At 34.4% G+C, this 18602-nt stretch overlaps 3 protein-coding genes and 1 pseudogene across 4 annotated transcripts; 1 reads left to right on the forward strand and 3 right to left on the reverse strand.

The window, feature by feature from the left end:
- LOC11406173 (general transcription and DNA repair factor IIH subunit TFB2) lies at positions 1 to 6791 on the forward strand. 2 transcript variants are annotated; one of them, XM_039831441.1, is made up of 16 exons: positions 1 to 239; positions 976 to 1108; positions 1513 to 1677; positions 2241 to 2312; positions 2650 to 2743; positions 2927 to 3027; positions 3147 to 3192; positions 3276 to 3335; positions 3416 to 3484; positions 3634 to 3717; positions 3850 to 3933; positions 5213 to 5298; positions 5635 to 5725; positions 6130 to 6210; positions 6283 to 6357; positions 6442 to 6791. In XM_039831441.1, exons 2-16 carry the CDS (start codon positions 996 to 998, stop codon positions 6574 to 6576), a joined length of 1356 nt encoding a protein of 451 aa, XP_039687375.1. In that variant the 5' UTR covers positions 1 to 239; positions 976 to 995; the 3' UTR covers positions 6577 to 6791. The 2 variants fall into 2 exon arrangements, with proteins under 2 accessions (XP_039687375.1, XP_003601071.1); XM_003601023.4 differs by having other exon boundaries at positions 2 to 239; positions 1513 to 1683; positions 2244 to 2312.
- A 769-nt stretch (positions 6792 to 7560) lies between these two features.
- On the reverse strand, positions 7561 to 10424 carry LOC11411394 (probable N-succinyldiaminopimelate aminotransferase DapC). The gene is made up of 2 exons (XM_003601024.4): positions 10125 to 10424; positions 7561 to 9008 (listed from the first exon to the last, which is right to left on the reverse strand). Exons 1-2 carry the CDS (start codon positions 10311 to 10313, stop codon positions 7860 to 7862), a joined length of 1338 nt encoding a protein of 445 aa, XP_003601072.2. The 5' UTR covers positions 10314 to 10424; the 3' UTR covers positions 7561 to 7859.
- A 702-nt stretch (positions 10425 to 11126) lies between these two features.
- Positions 11127 to 15027, reverse strand: LOC11408345 (probable N-succinyldiaminopimelate aminotransferase DapC). Its single transcript, XM_024779522.2, has 3 exons — positions 14749 to 15027; positions 14134 to 14254; positions 11127 to 12644 (listed from the first exon to the last, which is right to left on the reverse strand). Exons 1-3 carry the CDS (start codon positions 14898 to 14900, stop codon positions 11496 to 11498), a joined length of 1422 nt encoding a protein of 473 aa, XP_024635290.1. The 5' UTR covers positions 14901 to 15027; the 3' UTR covers positions 11127 to 11495.
- Positions 15028 to 16815: 1788 nt separating this feature from the next.
- On the reverse strand, positions 16816 to 18005 carry LOC11406789 (probable N-succinyldiaminopimelate aminotransferase DapC; annotated as a pseudogene).
- Positions 18006 to 18602: the final 597 nt, after the last annotated feature.

Raw genomic sequence — 18602 nt, forward strand, 5'->3', positions numbered from 1 at the left:
AAAAAAAAAATCAAAAGAAAAGAAGGGAAGCGGGGAAAAGAAAAGAAAAAGAAAAAGGAAGATTTTTCATCTTCTCTACTCTCTCTGGGGTTTAACCGCCGAACCCACGCCCCCATTAACCAAAAAGCTTCTTCCTTCCTTCCATGAATCAAGCCATGTGTAGTAATTAATTTCTTGCACAGGAGGAACAAAAGTAAAAGAGATAATCTCTCACCATCCACTACAATCTTGTTAATAAGGTGAATTTCTCAACTTAAGCTTCAATTTTAGTAACAGAAACTCATATGCGCAAGAGAATAGAGCTTAATTGGTCCCTTTTAGTGGTGCTAATTTTTGGCTTTGAAATTGATATTGTAAGTAGGTTGAGTTTTTTTTTTTTTTTTTTTTTTTTGTTGTTGTGAAAAAGGGGGCAATAAGAACTTTACTCATCGGTTAGTTTAGAATTATGAAAAATACGAAGATAGAGTAGGAGCAATCATTGTTGTTCATGGGTGAAAAGGAAATAAAAAGTGAGAGTAGCGTTTGAAATGGAAAAGAAAGATCGCGGAGGGGACTTTCGTCATGTATGTTTGTTTGTTTTGGAAACTAGATTGTTATGGTTTCGATAACTGAAGGTGTACTTTTAATGAATATTTTTATTTTAAGGCGGGGAGCCTATTTTTTTAATTTTTATTTTATGGCGGGGGAGCCAATTATGATTATTACATGCAGGGAGCCTGCTTAAGGCTGGGAGCCTACTTTGGATTTAGAGGGAGCCTATCTTGATATACAGGGAGCCTACCATTGTTTTGTCTAAATAGTACCCACTCCAATTTTGTGAATTAGGTGTTATTCAACTATTTAAAATGAATAAAGTGATATTGTTTAAAAAAAAACTTTCTCTTTGCTCATATTGCGCCAATATTGTTGAGTGGATTCTCTACTGAGATTTTTCGTAAAGTTTCACTCTTTTTTCTTTTGCCTTCATTTGTTTAGTAAAACAAAACGAAATCAAAATGCCTGAGGTTAGGATCATTGCCAAGAATTTCATGGACATGGTGGCTTCAATGCCTGCCATCAAACTTGATAAACTCTACCAGAATGGATTCATCTGCGAAGCTATTCTCAGGTTATTACTCTCTTTTCTCCTATTTCTCAATGCCTACCATTAAGGTCATGTTTCGATAAACAACTTAGTTAAGCGCATATAGCATATCCATTTATCATATAAATGTTTATGTATAAGCTATTTCTATTATAAAAGATAAAATAAACTCAAATTGTTTTCATATAAGCTATAAATTGTTGTAGAAAACTTTTTGAAATAAGCTGCGAGCAGCTTATGGGCATATCATAAGGTGTTTCCATAAGCTCTTCCAAATAGCCCACAAGTACTTGTTTAAGTAGATAAACTCAAATAAGTACTTGTGGGATGTTTGAGAGAAATCATAAAATGGGCTAAGTAAATTGTATTTCTTCTTGAGTTTTGAACGTGCTCCGTGGTTTTAATGCATACAAATCATAAAATGTTAGGTCTCTTCCACCTCTTGCAAAGAAATATGTGTTACAGTTATTGCATATTGATGGACCCGTGCCGGCTAAATTATTGGCGGAATGGGTGCTTCCAGATGGTCTATCAAAGCACAAAGTTGCCATTGATAGATTGGTTCAATTGAGAGTTTTTGTTGAAGCTTTTGACAACAGGTACTTAAGATCAATTCTCTCTTTAAAATTTTCATTTTTTGTGTCTTTTATTAATATAAAAAGTAGACAATTTATGCCTCTGAAATGGTTCAAACTGATTCATTTTGTTTCAAATGACAATTGACCAAATGTTAGCCTAAACTAAGAAGTTTGGACACATATTCTGCACCTTGTAATGCGTTGAAGGACCTTTTTGTGATAAAACCTTGTTTTATCTGTTGCATGTGATTGTTTAATAATTTTTTTTGTATTCCTGATTTTTGCTAATTCTCTTTGCTTTCCCCCTTTGTTTTTTTTAGAATACATATCCGTGTAGATTTATCAATCACTTTATAGCATTACACATTTAATAGTCCGTTCTTGAATTTTCTTTAAGTTAATGAGGAACAAGATTTGATGTCACAATTTAGTTCATTTTTTCCTTTTTATTATGTATATTATTCTCAACATCTTTGCGTGTCTGTTTTAAGCTTTGAAAGATCATAGTACTGAAACATCACCATTTTCACTTTCGACCCTTGTTTTATCCCAGTTTAGTATTTTTTTTCACCTTCTTGCAGGAAGAACGAAAAAACTTACCAAGTTAATTCAACATATCAGAAAAGTCTCCAGAATCTTTTAGTACATGGGTGAGTAGTACATCACTTTGTCTTCTTTTTCTATTCATGGTAATAGTTATCCCATCTTACTCCCTTGTTGCTATTAAGGTACATAAAATTGTTAATATGAGTGGTTCGATAAAACCCTTCCATATCACGTATTATGAGTTAACAAACCTATATAGACGATGGGTGGTTACTCCTTGAAATTATAGGACCAAAATGCTGTATAATAGTCATTCCTGAATTCAAAATTCATATGAAAAAAAATCACTGTGACGTGATTATTAAAATGTAGACTGCTGTCATAGTACAACTCAAATGTTTGATTTAGGTGGTAACACGTTCTTGTGGTTGAATATGGCAGTGGAACTTTGCCGAGGGAATCAATGCCTTCTAATATTACTGTGAGGCTCCCAACCTTGGAGGATCTTGAGACTTATGCTCTGGAACAATGGGAGGTGAAGTGCCTTTTCTTTTGATTCCACTTTTTGCTTAATCCGTACATCTTTTTAGCAATTTATTCTTAATATTATTTATTATATAAACTGCTTTAATAATTTGTCTTAATTAATATGTGACGTGTTTAAATTTTGTCTGAATTAAGCCTAAATCTTAAATGACTTTGTTTTGTGGTAAACTAGTGTTTCTTGTTGCAACTTATAAGCCCAAGTCATGTTGACAAGACCTTAAACATAAGCTCTTCTTTGATGAAAGTTTTCCAGCGGCGTCTCCTGAGTCAGAGGTTCTGTTTACTTTAATGTGATGTTTCTCATTTATAACAGTTGTTTGCACTCTGTTCATATATTTGGTTGTTGTAAACTGTATCTCATATTTGATATAATTTTTCATGTACTGATACAGAGACAGAGAGGCTCCAAAATTAACTGAGAGTGGCTTCCAATTTTTGGTACGCATCAAATGATTTATAAGCCACTTGAACTTAATGTAATGCATTTTTCTAAATTTAGAATTGTTTGCTATGGATTAAAGCTGATGGATACAAATGCACAGCTTTGGTACATCATCAGGGAATATATCACTAATTCTGAGGTAGCTATAACAGTTATCCTTCTCTATATGTTTTTGCTATTTGTTTTCTGCATGCTCTTCATCGTCTACTTTTGATGCAGGAGAGAGGTGTTGATGCAGGTGACTTGATATCATTCATGCTGGAGCTTAGTTTTCATGTCATTGGGGAGGTTAGACATTCTTGTACCTTGCTGAGAATCTGTTGCACAAGAAACTATTATGTTCTACATTGTCGTAAATTCTACTTAGTTGTCTTATTTCCCTTTTGTAACTGCAATTTAATTCGACTTTGACACTTGATTTTTTCCCCAATGATTAGGCATATAATATAAACACATTGACCGAATTTCAGAGGAACATAATTAAGGACCTTGCAGACCTTGGGCTGGTCAAACTTCAACAGGTTGGTTATATTAATTTGTGTGCTTATATTTGTAGAGAATGTGATGAGATGCAGAATGATTCAACTTGGTGTATTTATTCAGTATTTTTTTGTCTCACTTTTAATTCTTTTTTTTTTTTTACAACTGTATAGGGCAGGAAAGAAAGTTGGTTTATACCAACAAAATTAGCAACAAACCTTTCAGTGAGCATGACCGAATCATCATCAAGAAAAGAGGTTTCTTATCCGTTTCGCAAATGATTTGTTTTAAGTTTAATAGAAAGTTTAGACGTGGCCTTGTTTCTCCGTGTGATTTTGTTTAGGGAAACTCCTTACTAATGAAGCACGGACACCTAAAGGATTAAGTGTGTCACGGTGTCCGACACTCGTACGACAAGTGTCGGACCAACTCAGACCGGTGTCTCAAAAATTTGTTTTTTTTTGCTTTGCTTCGACACTTGTTGGATCGTTGTCCGACACCTGTATGATACTCATACAACACATGTTGGACAACTCGGACAAGTGTCCCATTCTTTTTTTCTTTGCTTCGACACACCTTGGCACATCATTAAAAATGTGTGGAGGCAATGTTGATCAATGATGGGGGTTAAAGACATTAATTTTGTTAACAATATTTTAATCTTTTTTGTTAGTAGACGGATAAAAAAGGTCAAATACTATCCAATCTTGTTTTGGAACTTTTTAAAGAAGTAAATTGCTCAATTTAAATGCACATGTATATATTTTGATTCTTGATTTAGATCTTTTACAATAATACCAATATTTGATTTAATTATAATAAATTAATAAATATAAATGTAGCAGTGTTGGTGTCCTATATTTTTTACATTAGCAGTCTCGAGGTGTCAGTGTCGTGTTAGGTGTCTGTGCTCCATAGCTCCTTAGACATGCTAAGGGTGGAGGTTCTGTAGTGATTTTTTTGTTTGAGCTGAACCTTTCTCTCTGTGCCCTGTTCACTGTCTTATACATCCTTATATTTCTTCTTTCCTTTTAATTAAATTTATTATGTCATCAAAATGAAAAGGAAACTCTGAAATCAAATTTAAATGTTACTTTAAATTTTGTTCATGTGTATATAGGAGTATATATTTAATTATATATGGTTTAGAGGATCTTTTGGGGGAAGGGGAACTCTCTATACTGTTGGTATTTTCAATCAATATGTCTAAGCTGTTTTGCTTGCATATGTATGGAAGTTTCTGTTGGACATTATCAGGTTCTGGTTTCTTCGCCGTCCATGCTACAACTTGCAGAAAACTAATGTTTGTCGGAGTTTTCAAAATTTTCTTTGCGGTGAATCTTTTGTTGAACTTATCACCTGTTACTACTTCAGACTGATGACCTCATAACATGTCAATCGTTCATTGGTTGGCTTTAGTGGACTTGTTCTAATCTATTACACGTTGCAATGATAAATATAGATTTTTCTAAAGCGAAGTGTAGAAGAGTTGTGAATATTAATGAATATAAATGTCATTCTATTTAATTTTTTCAGGGATTTGTTGTTGTGGAAACAAATTTTAGAGTTTATGCTTACTCGACTTCAAAATTACACTGTGAGATATTGCGGTTATTTTCAAGGTATGCCACCAAATATTTTCTGCAATGCTGTATTCTATTTTCATCAAATAAACCCTCTAGTATTTTCTCATGTTCCCATTCCCTTTGGGTTTTGGAACTTCCTATGGAAATTGAAACTGGAAGTTGTTTTTCATGGAATATGTTTTTTTATTATCCTTAATTTATCTTGTACTTATATACTAAACCATTAATTCAGCTATAAAGCTTTAAACGACCTATTTCACCAAAATATTATTGTTTGGTCTTAGTACAACAAGTGTTTCTTTTCCCTCAAAAATAAAAGTTTTTCTTTTTTCATTTATAAATATCTATTAGTGAGTAGTTGTATGTATGCAGGGTAGAGTATCAACTTCCAAATCTTATTGTTGGAGCTATTACAAAAGAAAGCTTGTATAATGCTTTTGACAATGGCATTACAGCAGACCAGGTAAGTATTAGAAATTATATTGTATATTTTGCTTTTTAAATTGTGGTACTCGCTGTAGATGGACGTATATTTCTTGTTACACAATGTATAGTCTCAACATTGTTCTTCAAATTTGACTTCTGTAAAGGAAAGCCTTTATAACTTATAAGTAGTTATCCCGAAGGAGTATAGTAAGCTATTCAATTTGAGACTTGATATGTGGTGACCGACTTCAATTCTTCATTTGAATAACCTTCACTGAAATTCTATCTGAAATTGCTTCGCTTTTAAGTTAAAAACATCATTAAGGAAAAGCTGTTTGTGTCAGTTGACGTTTAATTTTTATTTTTTTGAATGGGTTTTTAATTTGTTTAATTCAGATTCAAACAATATCTTACACAGCAACTGTGTGCATTATGTTGCAGATAGTCAGTTTCCTTCGGCAGAATGCTCATCCTCGTGTTGCACAGAGGGTACCAGCAGTGCCTGAAAATGTCACAGATCAGGTTTTGAGTCTTATTAGCGTATATGTGTGTTTTCTTTACATTGATCTCTGATATGTAGTATTATGGTGACAGATTAGGTTGTGGGAATCAGATCTAAATAGAGTTGAGATGACAGAAGCATATTATTATGACGAGTTCCCATCCAGGGTAAGCAACTTTGATTCTGCGAGTTCATGTCTTAAGTATCCCCTGTTATGGCTTTTTTGATTCCTTATGTCATTTGTGTGGCAGGATGTATTTGAAGGTGCGTGTGACTGTGCCAGAGAATGGAGTGGTTTATTATGGGAAGATTCAAAGAAGATGCATTTGGTGGTCAAGTCTGAGGTTCATACTTACGTACGAGATTTTTTACGCCGCCAAAAGTAGTAAGAAAGCTACACATTCTGATGCATCTTATGGTTAGCTAATATGCAATGGTAACCATGATGGAGGGAGCAATGTGGTCGCACAGTTGCTTAGTCATTTCAAACTGACTTAAAACATTTCGATGGACTACTTACAAAAAATCAAGGAATGACCATCAAGATTGTGCAAGGTTTTGTTTGTGAATTTAGAGGGAAGAAGAGGGCTTTGGAAAAAAAGGAAGAAACAAGTGGAAGAAATATAGAACTTTGAGAGGAGAGGGTTTTAGGGGTTCATTGTTTTTTTTCTTCATAATACAAAATCCTCATAATTTTGAGGAATTCAAAATTTGGATCAGATGAGGATTTTGGAAGGTTTATATGAATTCTTTTAATTCAATTTATATTGTTATAATATTCTTAAAATTAAAAATACATCTATCATAAACATTAATTTATCATTCTCTAAAAATACTTTTTCAAAAATGTGAAAAATTTCTCCATTGTCTTCAATATTTTCCAAAAACCCTCTTCTCCAAACTCCAAAACAAAGCTTTAAGGATTGAGGAATATGGTTGTTGATGGCCTACATGATTTTTGAGACATTTCATTTCATGTTTCAAAAACCCTTAAGGTTCACCACGGTCCACGAACAACATTATTAGACTTTACACCTTAACTGACTATGAAACAAACCTCTTAGAACTAATTTGTCAGTAATTATTTCCATTACAGCTTCAGTTATTGAAAAATTTGTGTCATAGAAACACCTCAAAAAAGTGTCTCAAAGAAAACTTAAATTTCATAGACAAATTAATCCATAGTGAGCAAACATTGATATGAGATCGATAATGTGATACATTAAATGAATTGGTTACATCATGGTTGCTTAGCGGAAAGACCATTTACAATGTTATTTTACAATTTCAAATATGTATTTGCCGAGTCGCAAATATAAGGGACTATTTTGACCGATGCTTATAATTTAGCAGATCAACTTTCACACGAATTTGGGAGTAAAGATTCAATATAAATCTTTATATCATGAAAATACAAGCCTTAAACGAAATTCAACGAAATATAAATAATATACCCCTTCAAACATTATTCATTGAAAAGCACATAGCCATCCATCATAATTGAGATTCAGGGGGAAAAATCACAATCTAGGCAGATAAGTTGTTGCTAATGACCGAGACTGTTGAGCTAAGCAACAAGAAGTTATTACAATCCTACCTACATTTCAATTTCTGGAAAAATAAATATCTTCAATCAACATATAACACATGACATTATCATGAATAGAGATCATTTTCTAAGCTTCTCCTTCATCCTGTCAACAGCAGCCCTAAGAGTTCCTTCATCCTTGCAGAAAGTAAATCGGACTAGATTCTTTCCCTCTTCTGGATTCAAGTAAAACACACTGGTAGGAATTGCCACCACTCCCACCTCCTTAACTAGATATTCGCAAAATGCAATATCATTTTCATGTCCAAAAGGGGTGTGATCTACAACCACAAAGTAGGTTCCACTAGATGGGAATACCTTGAAGCCAACGGCCTTCAATCCTTCAACCAAAATAGATCTCTTTGCCATATAATCCCTCTTCAGTTCGGTGTAATAAGAATCTGGTGCTCTTAGAGCTACTGCAGCAGCCCACTGCATAGGATTTGAGGTTGCGAAAGTAAGGAAAGCATGTGCCTGTCGCACACCCCATGTTAAGTGTGGAGGTGCTATGGCCCAGCCGATTTTCCATCCAGTCAAGGAGAATGTCTTCCCCAACGAGTTCATTGTCACCGTCCGCTCAAACATTCCAGGCAAAGAAGCAATCGAAATGTGTTCCATATCAAATGCCAACTTATCATAAACTTCATCAGAGAAAACCAAAACATCATTCTCAATGCAAAGAGAAGCGATGGTATTAAGCTCCTCTGGAGTGAACATCTTTCCAGTAGGATTGTGAGGGGTATTTAAAAGAATAGCACGAGTATTCTTTGAGATTGTGGACTTTAACTCTTCAATGGGTAGAGCAAAATCTGGAGGGCGCAGAGTGATGCCTTTTACTTTTGCACCAGCCATGGATAAAGTGGCTTCATAAGAATCATAAAAAGGGGCAAACACGATAACCTCATCACCGGGATTTATCAATCCTAACACAGTTGCAGCAATTGCTTCCGTGCACCCAGACGTAACAGTAATTTCCTTTTCAGGGTCTACAGCTAGCCCAGTATCTTTCTTATACCTCTCAGAAATGGCAATGTTGAGGTCTGGAACTCCATAACCCCTAGCATACTGGTTATTCCCATCCCTGATTGCTTGAATGGCTGCTTCCTTTACAAAGTCTGGACCATCAAAATTTGGAAAACCCTGACCAAGATTAATAGCTCCATGTTTGATGGCAAGCATACTCATTTGGGTGAAAATTGTTGTTTTGAACTTCTCTAACCGCTTTGCAACCTAACAAAAAAATTAAAGCAAACATAAATTATAAACATAAACACATGGCTCAACTATGAATAATGAAGTTCTGTTTCTTCCTTATCTTTTTCTTCACTTATTTTGATCAATGATAACAGGTAAACAATAGAACCAAATTTCTTCCTTTCATAAATCCTCCTGCTTCCTTCTCAAAAGAGAAAAAAAAAAAAACCCTCCTGCTTCTACCAGGCGATATATTATCTTTGGTCCTTACACCAATTGGGACGGTTTTGAAAGGTAAACAAGCTAGCATCATCATATAAACTTAGGCCCTATTTGGTTAAACAACTTAATTAAGTGCCTACTCCCTCCGGTCACTATTATAGTTCATAAGCAAAAAGTCACTTTTTAGGTTCATTGAATAATTGATGTATTTGGCCTATATTATAGACCAGATACATCAATTATTCAATGAATCTAAAAAGTGATTTTTTGCTGATTAGAGTGATGCATAGCACAAGTGTTTATCATATCAGAGTTTATGCATAAGCTATTTCTACAAGAAAAAAATAAAATAAGGCAAATTATTTTCATACAAGTTATTTTCATAAGTTATCCTATGGAGCTTAAGGAAATAAGCTGAAAACAACCTATAAACATGCTATAAGCTATTTTCATAAGTTCTCTCAAACAGTCCTACAAATGCTTATATCAATAGATGTCAATATGTGTTTCAGAATGACGGTGAGTTTGATGAAATCATGATGGACAATGATTTTGTTTAAGCTCTAAATTATAGCTTTGCAAAAATAACAGTGACACATCCTATTCTGTCATACCGTATATTTGATGTTAGCAAAGCAAATAGACCTTAAATTAGGGTTTTCTATTTTACATTCAAACAACCTAGGAATCTATATCCTTTTCTCATTCATTTCCTTCCCTTTTTCCCCCAAACCCCATTCTACCAGTAAATAAATATTCTCAAAGCATATTAGAGAAAACTGATGAAAGCTCAAAAATATTATTGTAGCGAAAAATTTGATCGATGAGGAACAAACCCCAGAAATGAATAACGAAAAAGTCAAAAGCAAATGGGACAAATTATAATAAAAAACAATACAAAATAATATAAAATTAATAAATAGAATGAACCTGCAAAGGAGTGATATTGTCAGTGGAAACAGCAGTGGACATGGTGGCGGGAGCAATGAGAGATGGGAATTTGGGGGGTTTATAGGAGAAAGAGGGGGTGTTGAAATTGAAATGATGAGTAGAAAATTGTAACGATTTATAAGAAGGAATGAATCTAAAGAGAGAATGTGTGCAGCAGGGGAGCTGCATATTAATAGTACACTGAACCAATTTGATTCCTTTCTGACTTAATGCTTAGTATTGTCTTCGCGAATGTCACGGCCCAGTGTAGTGCCGTTTCTGGTAGGAAGGACCGACTGAGAGTGAAACATATAAATCAACTAATTAAATTTAATTTAATGAATTTCACCAAACAACAAATTGTTTAAAAGTACAAAAGTAAATAATAATTTTGCATTAGAAAAATCATATTTTAACTTCTAAAAATTTGAATCAATTAAAAATAGTCTATTTCGATTTGCAATATTTGTTTCAATTAAAAATCTAAAGACAAAAAAACAATTTAATTGATATGAATTGGATTTTTGGGTTAATAATAAATAGTTAAGGACTAAATTCACAAAGTTCATATATTGGAAAGAGACCAAAACTTGAGAAAAGAATACTTGGTTGGTTTCTAAGAAAGAAAAAAAGATCAACTTGAAAGTTGAAACACTGCACAATTCACTCAAAACAATTAAGTGTGATACATTAGTGTTTTTGTCAAATTCCCAATGAATAAATCATCCATTTTGTCTCTCAAGTATCACCCCAATCTATTGTATTTCCTATACTATATCAAAATAATATTATATATTGTTCGTAAATGTATAACAATAGACTCTAATTTGCGAATTTCTGTTTATATACTACTTTAAGGATTAAGTGAGAGAGAGCGCAATGGGGGATTTAATTTAACAGATATCCATGGTTTGGGGACAAGGAAAGACAATAAGATACAACAAAAACATGATCATGGACTGTAGTCCGTAGACATACAACCAGTAACTTGGAAAAAGAAAGTTCAAATCTGAAGCTCTTAGTAACATATAAAACCTTCTGATGATGAACATATAGCAGAATAATCTCACTCTATTTCCATAGTAATGCTGGAATAATCTCACTCTACATTATTAATTTATAAGTGCATATACAACAAAGTGATAAGAGGGGAGCCTATACATATGCTACAACTAAGGAAAACAAATTCAAACTATTGATGCGGTGCTGAGTCTGTGCACTCACTACAGAACAAACCAGCACATACCCACCAAAACATTGACATTCAGGGGAAGAAGATAGCAGAAATTACACCAATTATATCTTTGGGATACTAGAAAGGAAAATGTCTTTATTTATATATGTATCACATGACATGATCATGTATAGAGATTATTTACTAAGCTTCTCCTTCATCCTTTCAACAGCAGCCTTAATAGTTTCCTCGTCCTTGCAGAAAGTAAACCTGACTAGATTCTTTCCCTCTTCTGGATTCAAGTAAAATACACTTAAAGGTATTGCCGCCACACCAATCTCCTTAATTAGATATTCACAAAATGCAACATCATTTTCATGTCCGAAAGGGGTGTGATCTGCAAGCACAAAAAAGGTTCCATTGGTTGGGAATACCTTGAACCCAACAGCCTTCAACCCTTCAACCAAAATAGCTCTCTTTGCAATATAGTCCCTCTTTAGCTCCACATAGTAAGAATCTGGTGCTCTAAGTGCTGCTGCAGCCCCACACTGCAAAGGATGGGAAATTGAGAAAGCGATATAAGTGTGTGCCTGTCGCACTCCCCACATTAAGTGTGGAGGCGCTATGGCCCATCCAACCTTCCACCCCGTTAAGGAGAATGACTTCCCCAATGAGTTCATTGTCACCGTCCGCTCGAACATTCCAGGCAAAGTAGCAATTGAAATGTGCTCCATATCGAATGCCAACTTATGATACACTTCATCAGTGAAAACCAGAACATCATTTTCAATGCAAAGAGATGCAACAGAATCGAGCTCCTCTCGAGTGAACATCTTTCCGGTAGGATTGTGAGGGGTATTTATAAGAATGGCACGAGTATTCTTTGAGATGGTGGACTTCAAATCATCAATCGGGACAGCGAAATCTGGAGGGCGCAGAGTAATGCTTTTTATATTTGCACCAGCCATGGATAAAGTGGCACCATAAGAATCATAAAAAGGAGCAAACAGAATAACCTCTTCACCGGGATTTATTAATCCTAATACAGTTGCAGCGATTGCTTCTGTGCAACCAGATGTAACAGTAATTTCGTTATCAGGATCTACAATTAGTCCAGTATCTTTCTTGAATCTCTCAGCAATTGCAATGTTGAGATCTGGAACTCCAAAACCCCTTGCATACTGATTATTCCCATCCCTGATTGCTTGAATTGCTGCTTCCTTTACAAATTCTGGACCGTCAAAGTTGGGAAAGCCCTGACCAAGGTTTATAGCACCATGTGTGATGGCAAGCATACTCATTTGAGTGAAGATTGTTGTTTTGAACTGCTCTAGCTGTTTTGCAACCTAACAAACAAATGACAAGCAACAAAGGTCAATGTAAACACATGGCTTAATTATGAACAGTGAAGTTCTTTTTTCCCCTCGTCTTTTTCTACATTGTTTGTGACATTGTTAGATAAGATAACCAGATACTAATGTACATAACAGAACTAAACCCATAAATCACAGATACTAACACATTGAGATCGGTAATAATATGGAAAAATAAATAATTGAATGTAGCTACATTTGTCTGTGTTATGTAAATGTTTAACACCGACACGTGATGAAGTTCAGACGCGCCTTCAATGTGAAGTGACGGTGCTACACAGAACCAAACTCTTCCTTGCAAATCCTCCACCCCCCCACTTAACTTTCTGATGGTTCTACAAGGTAAAAGCTAGCAAATTGTACCAAATATACCTCTCAGTGAGAAACCCAGAAATTCAAGATGAAATATGTAACATTAATCAAACTAAAAGATAAGAAAAACAATTACTACGTGTTCTGGACTGGCCCAAGTTTCTCATCAACTCAAGGCCCACTACACAAAGGCCCAATTCAGCGGAATTCTTCCTCAGCCTCAGATCCTCTCCAATTCGTAACGGCTCCAACGGCTAGTAATGCTTCTCAACGGCCGCCGGATCCAAACATTGATGAGGCGTCAATGGTAACAACGGTACTCCATCACTCTCCAACGGCTCCTCTCTGGTGCCTACAGAAACCATCCTTTACCACAATGCAAGGTACACAATTCCTTCCACTTGATACCTCTCACTCTTTGCTCTCATACTAACTTGAGGATCGGAGTGTTTTCAGGTACCACCTCCTAACATTCATCTTGACGGACATTGTTCAAGTTCGGTCAATCCTTCTCAATCACGTAAGATCACTATGTGCCCAACAAAACCGTAACAAGTAATTAACACTGTTGGGTCATGGGGGAACCCGGAGATCAACATATTGGATTTAGAGTAACCACACAAGTAGATTGAACACCATATATAAACCAAAAACCTTAAGACATTAGATATGTGGGTTCTCTCACTTATATGTTGACATATAATTTGCAACAAAAATTTAAATCTTCATGTTAGTGTATTCTATGAAGCATTGACAGAGACACAACACTGATACACCACATACGCCGATAATTCTAAAAATGAATTAATTAAATGAATTTTATGTGCGACAGACACGACATCAGACACAACACTAACACAAACATTCGATCAAAAGTGTTGGTGCTATAAAGAGGGTATTACATTACATATACTAACAAAAGCAAATAAACAAATGCAAATAAATAGTAGGCCAAATTGAGGTGCATCCCCCAAAGCTAAAAATGGAAAGATGTAAAGGAAACAGTTACATGGGGCTACAACTTAGAAGCTAAATACACAATTATATAATGCACTTCTATTAAAACAGAATATAGATGATAGCATAGCAGTAGTAAATGGATCCGAAAAGCGTAAGGTGAAAGGAATTGAAAAGTGGGAAGAGGATGAACCTGCAAAGGATGACGTATTTTCTCAGAGGTGGTTTCATTTTCGGTTGAAACGATGGACATGGTAGAGTGGAAACCGAAGATTGGAGCTCTGGGATTTTGAGTAACAGTGGAAATGAAAAACCTGACATGTTATTGTATTTTATTATTGGATTGGATGGAGAATTAAATTATTCTAATCATGATATTGCGTCAACCAAAGTTTGCTGCAGACATGTGACGGACCAAATGGCCAACTTGTCCACAAATAAAATAAAAAAAAGGCTTAAATAGTGATGAAATTTCATCCAACCATTTGATTTTTTATCCTTGAGTTTACTAATCCTCTCATTTTACCCTTGTAAAAATTAACCATTTAAAATTTCGTCCCTCTTCCAGATTAATCACTGCCACGTCATCAAATTAGCAAAATGGCATGGGAATGGACAAAAATACCCTCAAATTAATCTTCTTCACTCCTTCAAGCTTCCCTTGAGAAACCTGATTCATTTTTTCTTCCCTGAGAAATCATCAATCTCCCTGCTTCATTCTTTTTCTTCAAGTTTCCAAACAGAACACATGCAACAAAGCGATAGTGAAAAAAGAAAGTGAACCAATAAAGGAGAAGGAAGATGAAACCTCAATCCAGACGGAATTGGTAGTGCACGTGGTGGTTGCTGGAGGAAGGAGCTGCTCGCGGCGGTGCTCTGATCAAATATGACGGTAACGGCGACGTAGATCGATTTGCGGCAGTGTTGAATGTGATTGATGTTGCAGCTATTTCCACTCATTTCTATAATTTTCCTTTCTCTTTCAAACACATATTACCAGCCTTTGTTTTTGGATATGAGTGATGGATTTTGATGAGTTTGAACACGTTGATATTGGAAGGATTGACAATGAATTGATTTGGGTGTTTAAAATGAGAATTTTACAAAGGAAAGTGGAATTTGCGGTGTGGGTTGAAGGTTTTGTTTGGATTTGTTGAAGAAATGGAGGTTATGGGTGGATTATTAGTTGATGATGAAGTGGAAGAGGATGAGGAAGAAGGAGGGGTATTTTTGTCCATTCCTATGTCATTTTGCTAATTTGATGACGTGGCAGTAATTAATTGGGAAGAGGGACGAAATTTTAAATGATTAATTTTTACAGGGGCAAAATGGAAGGATTAGTAAGTTTAGGGATGAAAAATCAAATGACCTATAATTACAGGGATGAAATGCATATTTAAGCCTAAAAAAAACATAAACTAAAGGTGTTCAACTCACAAAAATATTAAAAGACGTTGGAGTTGGATTTGAACTTCGATACTGAGTTTTAAAAGTTTTTTGAGTTTTAATAGCTATTTACCATTTTGTCTATAAAAAAAAAATATAGAAAATATAATTAACACGGTTGAATTATATATGTATCAGTTATCACGCTAGTCGGAGTACCCTTGCAACACAGTTGCACGGGGCAAGTCTGTCTTGGTTAGTTATATTGATTAATTTTAATTTCATAACCAATGATAAATATTAATAGAGTAGTGATACAACTTTTGATGACAACTAATTTTCTCTCTCTCTTTTTATTGGTTAAAAACAATCAAGAGATAAAAAAGAAGAGAGAGAATAAGAGGATAATGTAAGTATGAGATAGAAAGTTGTCAAAAAGTTGTCACAAAGTGGTTGTACAACTGACAAACTTTATGGTACACCAAAAAATTTGAGTGTATTAATACACTAAATCAATAAATTAATAGTTAAATGTATTATTTTCTGAAGAGAAAAATTGTTTTCTATCACCTATAATTATAATAATGAAATCTTATTTACCAAAAACATTCACAGAATAAAATTTAATTTTTCTGAATTTTTAGTACTCATACTAGAGAATTTTGATTATTTTTTACAATAAAATATAAAAAAAATTAGTATGATTTTTATAAACAATGAAATGAAGTTTTTTCTTATGTAATGACATTTTCTAAAATATAAATATCAACAAATAACTTTTTATTTCATAAAAATAATAGTTCATTTAAAGATTTGATAAACCATAATTTACAGGTATACCGTATAAGTTCTCGTACAAATATCATTTCTCATACTAGTAATATTCTTTGTAAATTTGATAGAAATAAAGTAAGCAAGCAATGACTATCAAGCCATATTCTAACAGAGTCAAAAAGATACATCAATACGACAATGGTAAATACTAATAGTATTCTTTCAGTGTTACAAACAGAAAACTTCAAAAGCTTCCACTCCAAATGAATTGTCTTTACTCTGTTGCACAAACAGAAAATGAAATCAACTTCAAAATAAAGAAAGATTAGGCATATGTTTGTTTTCACAGTTAATTCATTCCCACCGTAAATTAACATTGAAGCTACGAATATTAACAAATTTATAGTTCTATTTATTACAAAAGATAGCAAATGAACTCAACACGAGAGAATAACAAACCAAGCCACATGTAAATGGCATTTGCTTAAACATTTCAGTTGCATAACTGCATAAGTAAATATAATGATAGAAGATATTTGTTCAAAATAGCAAAAGTTATAGAGAAAAACCTAAAAAGGGATCAAATCCCTTGAAACACAGTAGAATCCCTCATAGGATAAATCATTTGACCACCAAACTGGACTTACAAAAGTCAAGGTGAAAAAAACGTCATGTAATTGCATGTTATATCACATGACATGATCATGCATACATATTATTTCCTAATTCTCTCCTTCATCCTCTCTCCTTCATCCTCTTCTGGATTCAAGTAAAATGCACTGCAAGGTATCGCCGCCACACCAATCTCCTTAATTAGATATTCACAAAATGCAACATCATTTTCATGTCCAAAAGGGGTGTGATCTACAAGCACAAAAAAGGCTCCATTAGACGGGAATACCTTAAACCCAACAGCCTTCAATCCTTCAACCAAAATAGCTCTTTTTGCAATATAGTCCCTCTTTAACTCCACATAGTAAGAATCCGGTGCTCCAAGTGCTGCTGCAGCCCCACACTGCAAAGGATGGGAAATTGAGAAAGTGATATAAGTGTGTGCCTGTCGCACTCCCCATGTTAGGTGTGGAGGCGCTATGGCCCATCCAACCTTCCACCCCAAATAACTTCCCTAACGAGTTCATTGTCACTGTCCGCTCAAACATTCCAGGCAAAGTAGCAATTGAAATGTGCTCCATATCAAATGCCAACTTATGATACACTTCATCACTGAAAACCAGAACATCATTCTCAATGCAAAGAGATGCAACAGAATCAAGCTCCTCTCGAGTGAACATCTTTCCGGTAGGATTTAGAGGGGTATTTATAAGAATGGCACGAGTATTCTTTGAGATGGTGGACTTCAACTCATCAATCGGTACAACAAAATCTGGAGGGTGCAGAGTAATGCTTTTTATAATCGCACCAGCCATGGATAAAGTGGCACCATAAGAATCATAAAAAGGAGCAAACAAAATAACCTCATCACCGGGATTTATAAATCCTAATGCAGTTGCAGCGATTGCTTCTGTGCAACCAGTTGTAACAGTAATTTCTTTATCAGGGTCTACAATTAGTCCAGTATCTTTCTTGAATCTCTCAGCAATTGCAATGTTGAGATCTGGAACTCCAAAACCCCTTGCATTCTGATTATTCCCATCCCTGATTGCTTGAATTGCTGCTTCCTTTACAAATTTTGGACCATCAAAGTTGGGAAAGCCTGCACCAAGGTTTATGGCTCCATATGTGATGGCAAGCATACTCATTTGGGTGAAGATTGTTGTTTTGAACTGCTCTAACTGTTTTGCAACCTAACAAACAAATGACAAGCAACAAAGATCAATGTAAACACATGGCTTAATTATGAACATTGAACTGCTCTAACCCCTCAACATTCATCTCGATGGACATTGTTCAAGTTCGGTCAATCCTTCTCAATCTAAAGTATAACACTGATACATCCAACGCGGACAATGTTAAAAAGACTTAAATGTACTTTTAGTTCCCATGTTTTACCTTTCTTAAATGGCAAATTCTATGGTACACCCAATAAATTTGGGTGTATCGGTACACCAAGTCGTAAAATTAATAATAAATGAGTTGTTTTTTAGAAGAAAAATAATTATTTTCTATCATTAACAATTAAGATAATTAAATTTTATTTACCAAAAGCTTCGACGAAATAAAATTTAATTTTTAAGAATTTTTATTACTCGTAACAATGAATATTGATTATTTTTTATGACAAAATGTAAATTTTTTAATATGATCCTTATAAACAATGAAATGATGGTTTTTTTTTATGAAATGATGTTTTCTAAAATATAAATATTGACAAATACCTTTTTATTTCATTAAAGTGATCGTTAATTTATATATTTTGTGAAACAAGAGTACCGATACACTCAAAATTGTGAGTGTACCATAGAAGTTCCCTTCTTAAATTGTTTTTAGTCTCCATCAATCTTGGTGATTTGTCACTCTCATTGATGATGTGGCAATGACGTG

The sequence above is a fragment of the Medicago truncatula genome, chromosome 3 (genome assembly GCF_003473485.1).
Source record: "Medicago truncatula cultivar Jemalong A17 chromosome 3, MtrunA17r5.0-ANR, whole genome shotgun sequence".
Classification (NCBI taxonomy): Eukaryota; Viridiplantae; Streptophyta; class Magnoliopsida; order Fabales; family Fabaceae; genus Medicago; species Medicago truncatula.

Bases quoted from the DNA above. Each gene is read 5' to 3' on its own strand.
- LOC11411394 (XM_003601024.4), bottom strand. From the start codon at position 10,313: ATGCAGCTCCCCTGCTGCACACATTCTCTCTTTAGATTCATTCCTTCT. The intron at 9,009-10,124 runs GTTCATTCTATT...TTTTTTTGTTAG, and splicing joins ACAATATCACTCCTTTGCAG to GTTGCAAAGCGGTTAGAGAA.
- LOC11408345 (XM_024779522.2), bottom strand. From the start codon at position 14,900: ATGAGTGGAAATAGCTGCAACATCAATCACATTCAACACTGCCGCAAA. The intron at 14,255-14,748 runs GTTTCATCTTCC...ATAACATGTCAG, and splicing joins CCAATTCCGTCTGGATTGAG to GTTTTTCATTTCCACTGTTA. The intron at 12,645-14,133 runs GTTCATCCTCTT...TTTGTTTGTTAG, and splicing joins AAATACGTCATCCTTTGCAG to GTTGCAAAACAGCTAGAGCA.
- LOC11406173 (XM_003601023.4), top strand. From the start codon at position 996: ATGCCTGAGGTTAGGATCATTGCCAAGAATTTCATGGACATGGTGGCT. The intron at 3,028-3,146 runs GTTCTGTTTACT...GTACTGATACAG, and splicing joins CGGCGTCTCCTGAGTCAGAG to AGACAGAGAGGCTCCAAAAT. The intron at 5,726-6,129 runs GTAAGTATTAGA...ATTATGTTGCAG, and splicing joins ATGGCATTACAGCAGACCAG to ATAGTCAGTTTCCTTCGGCA.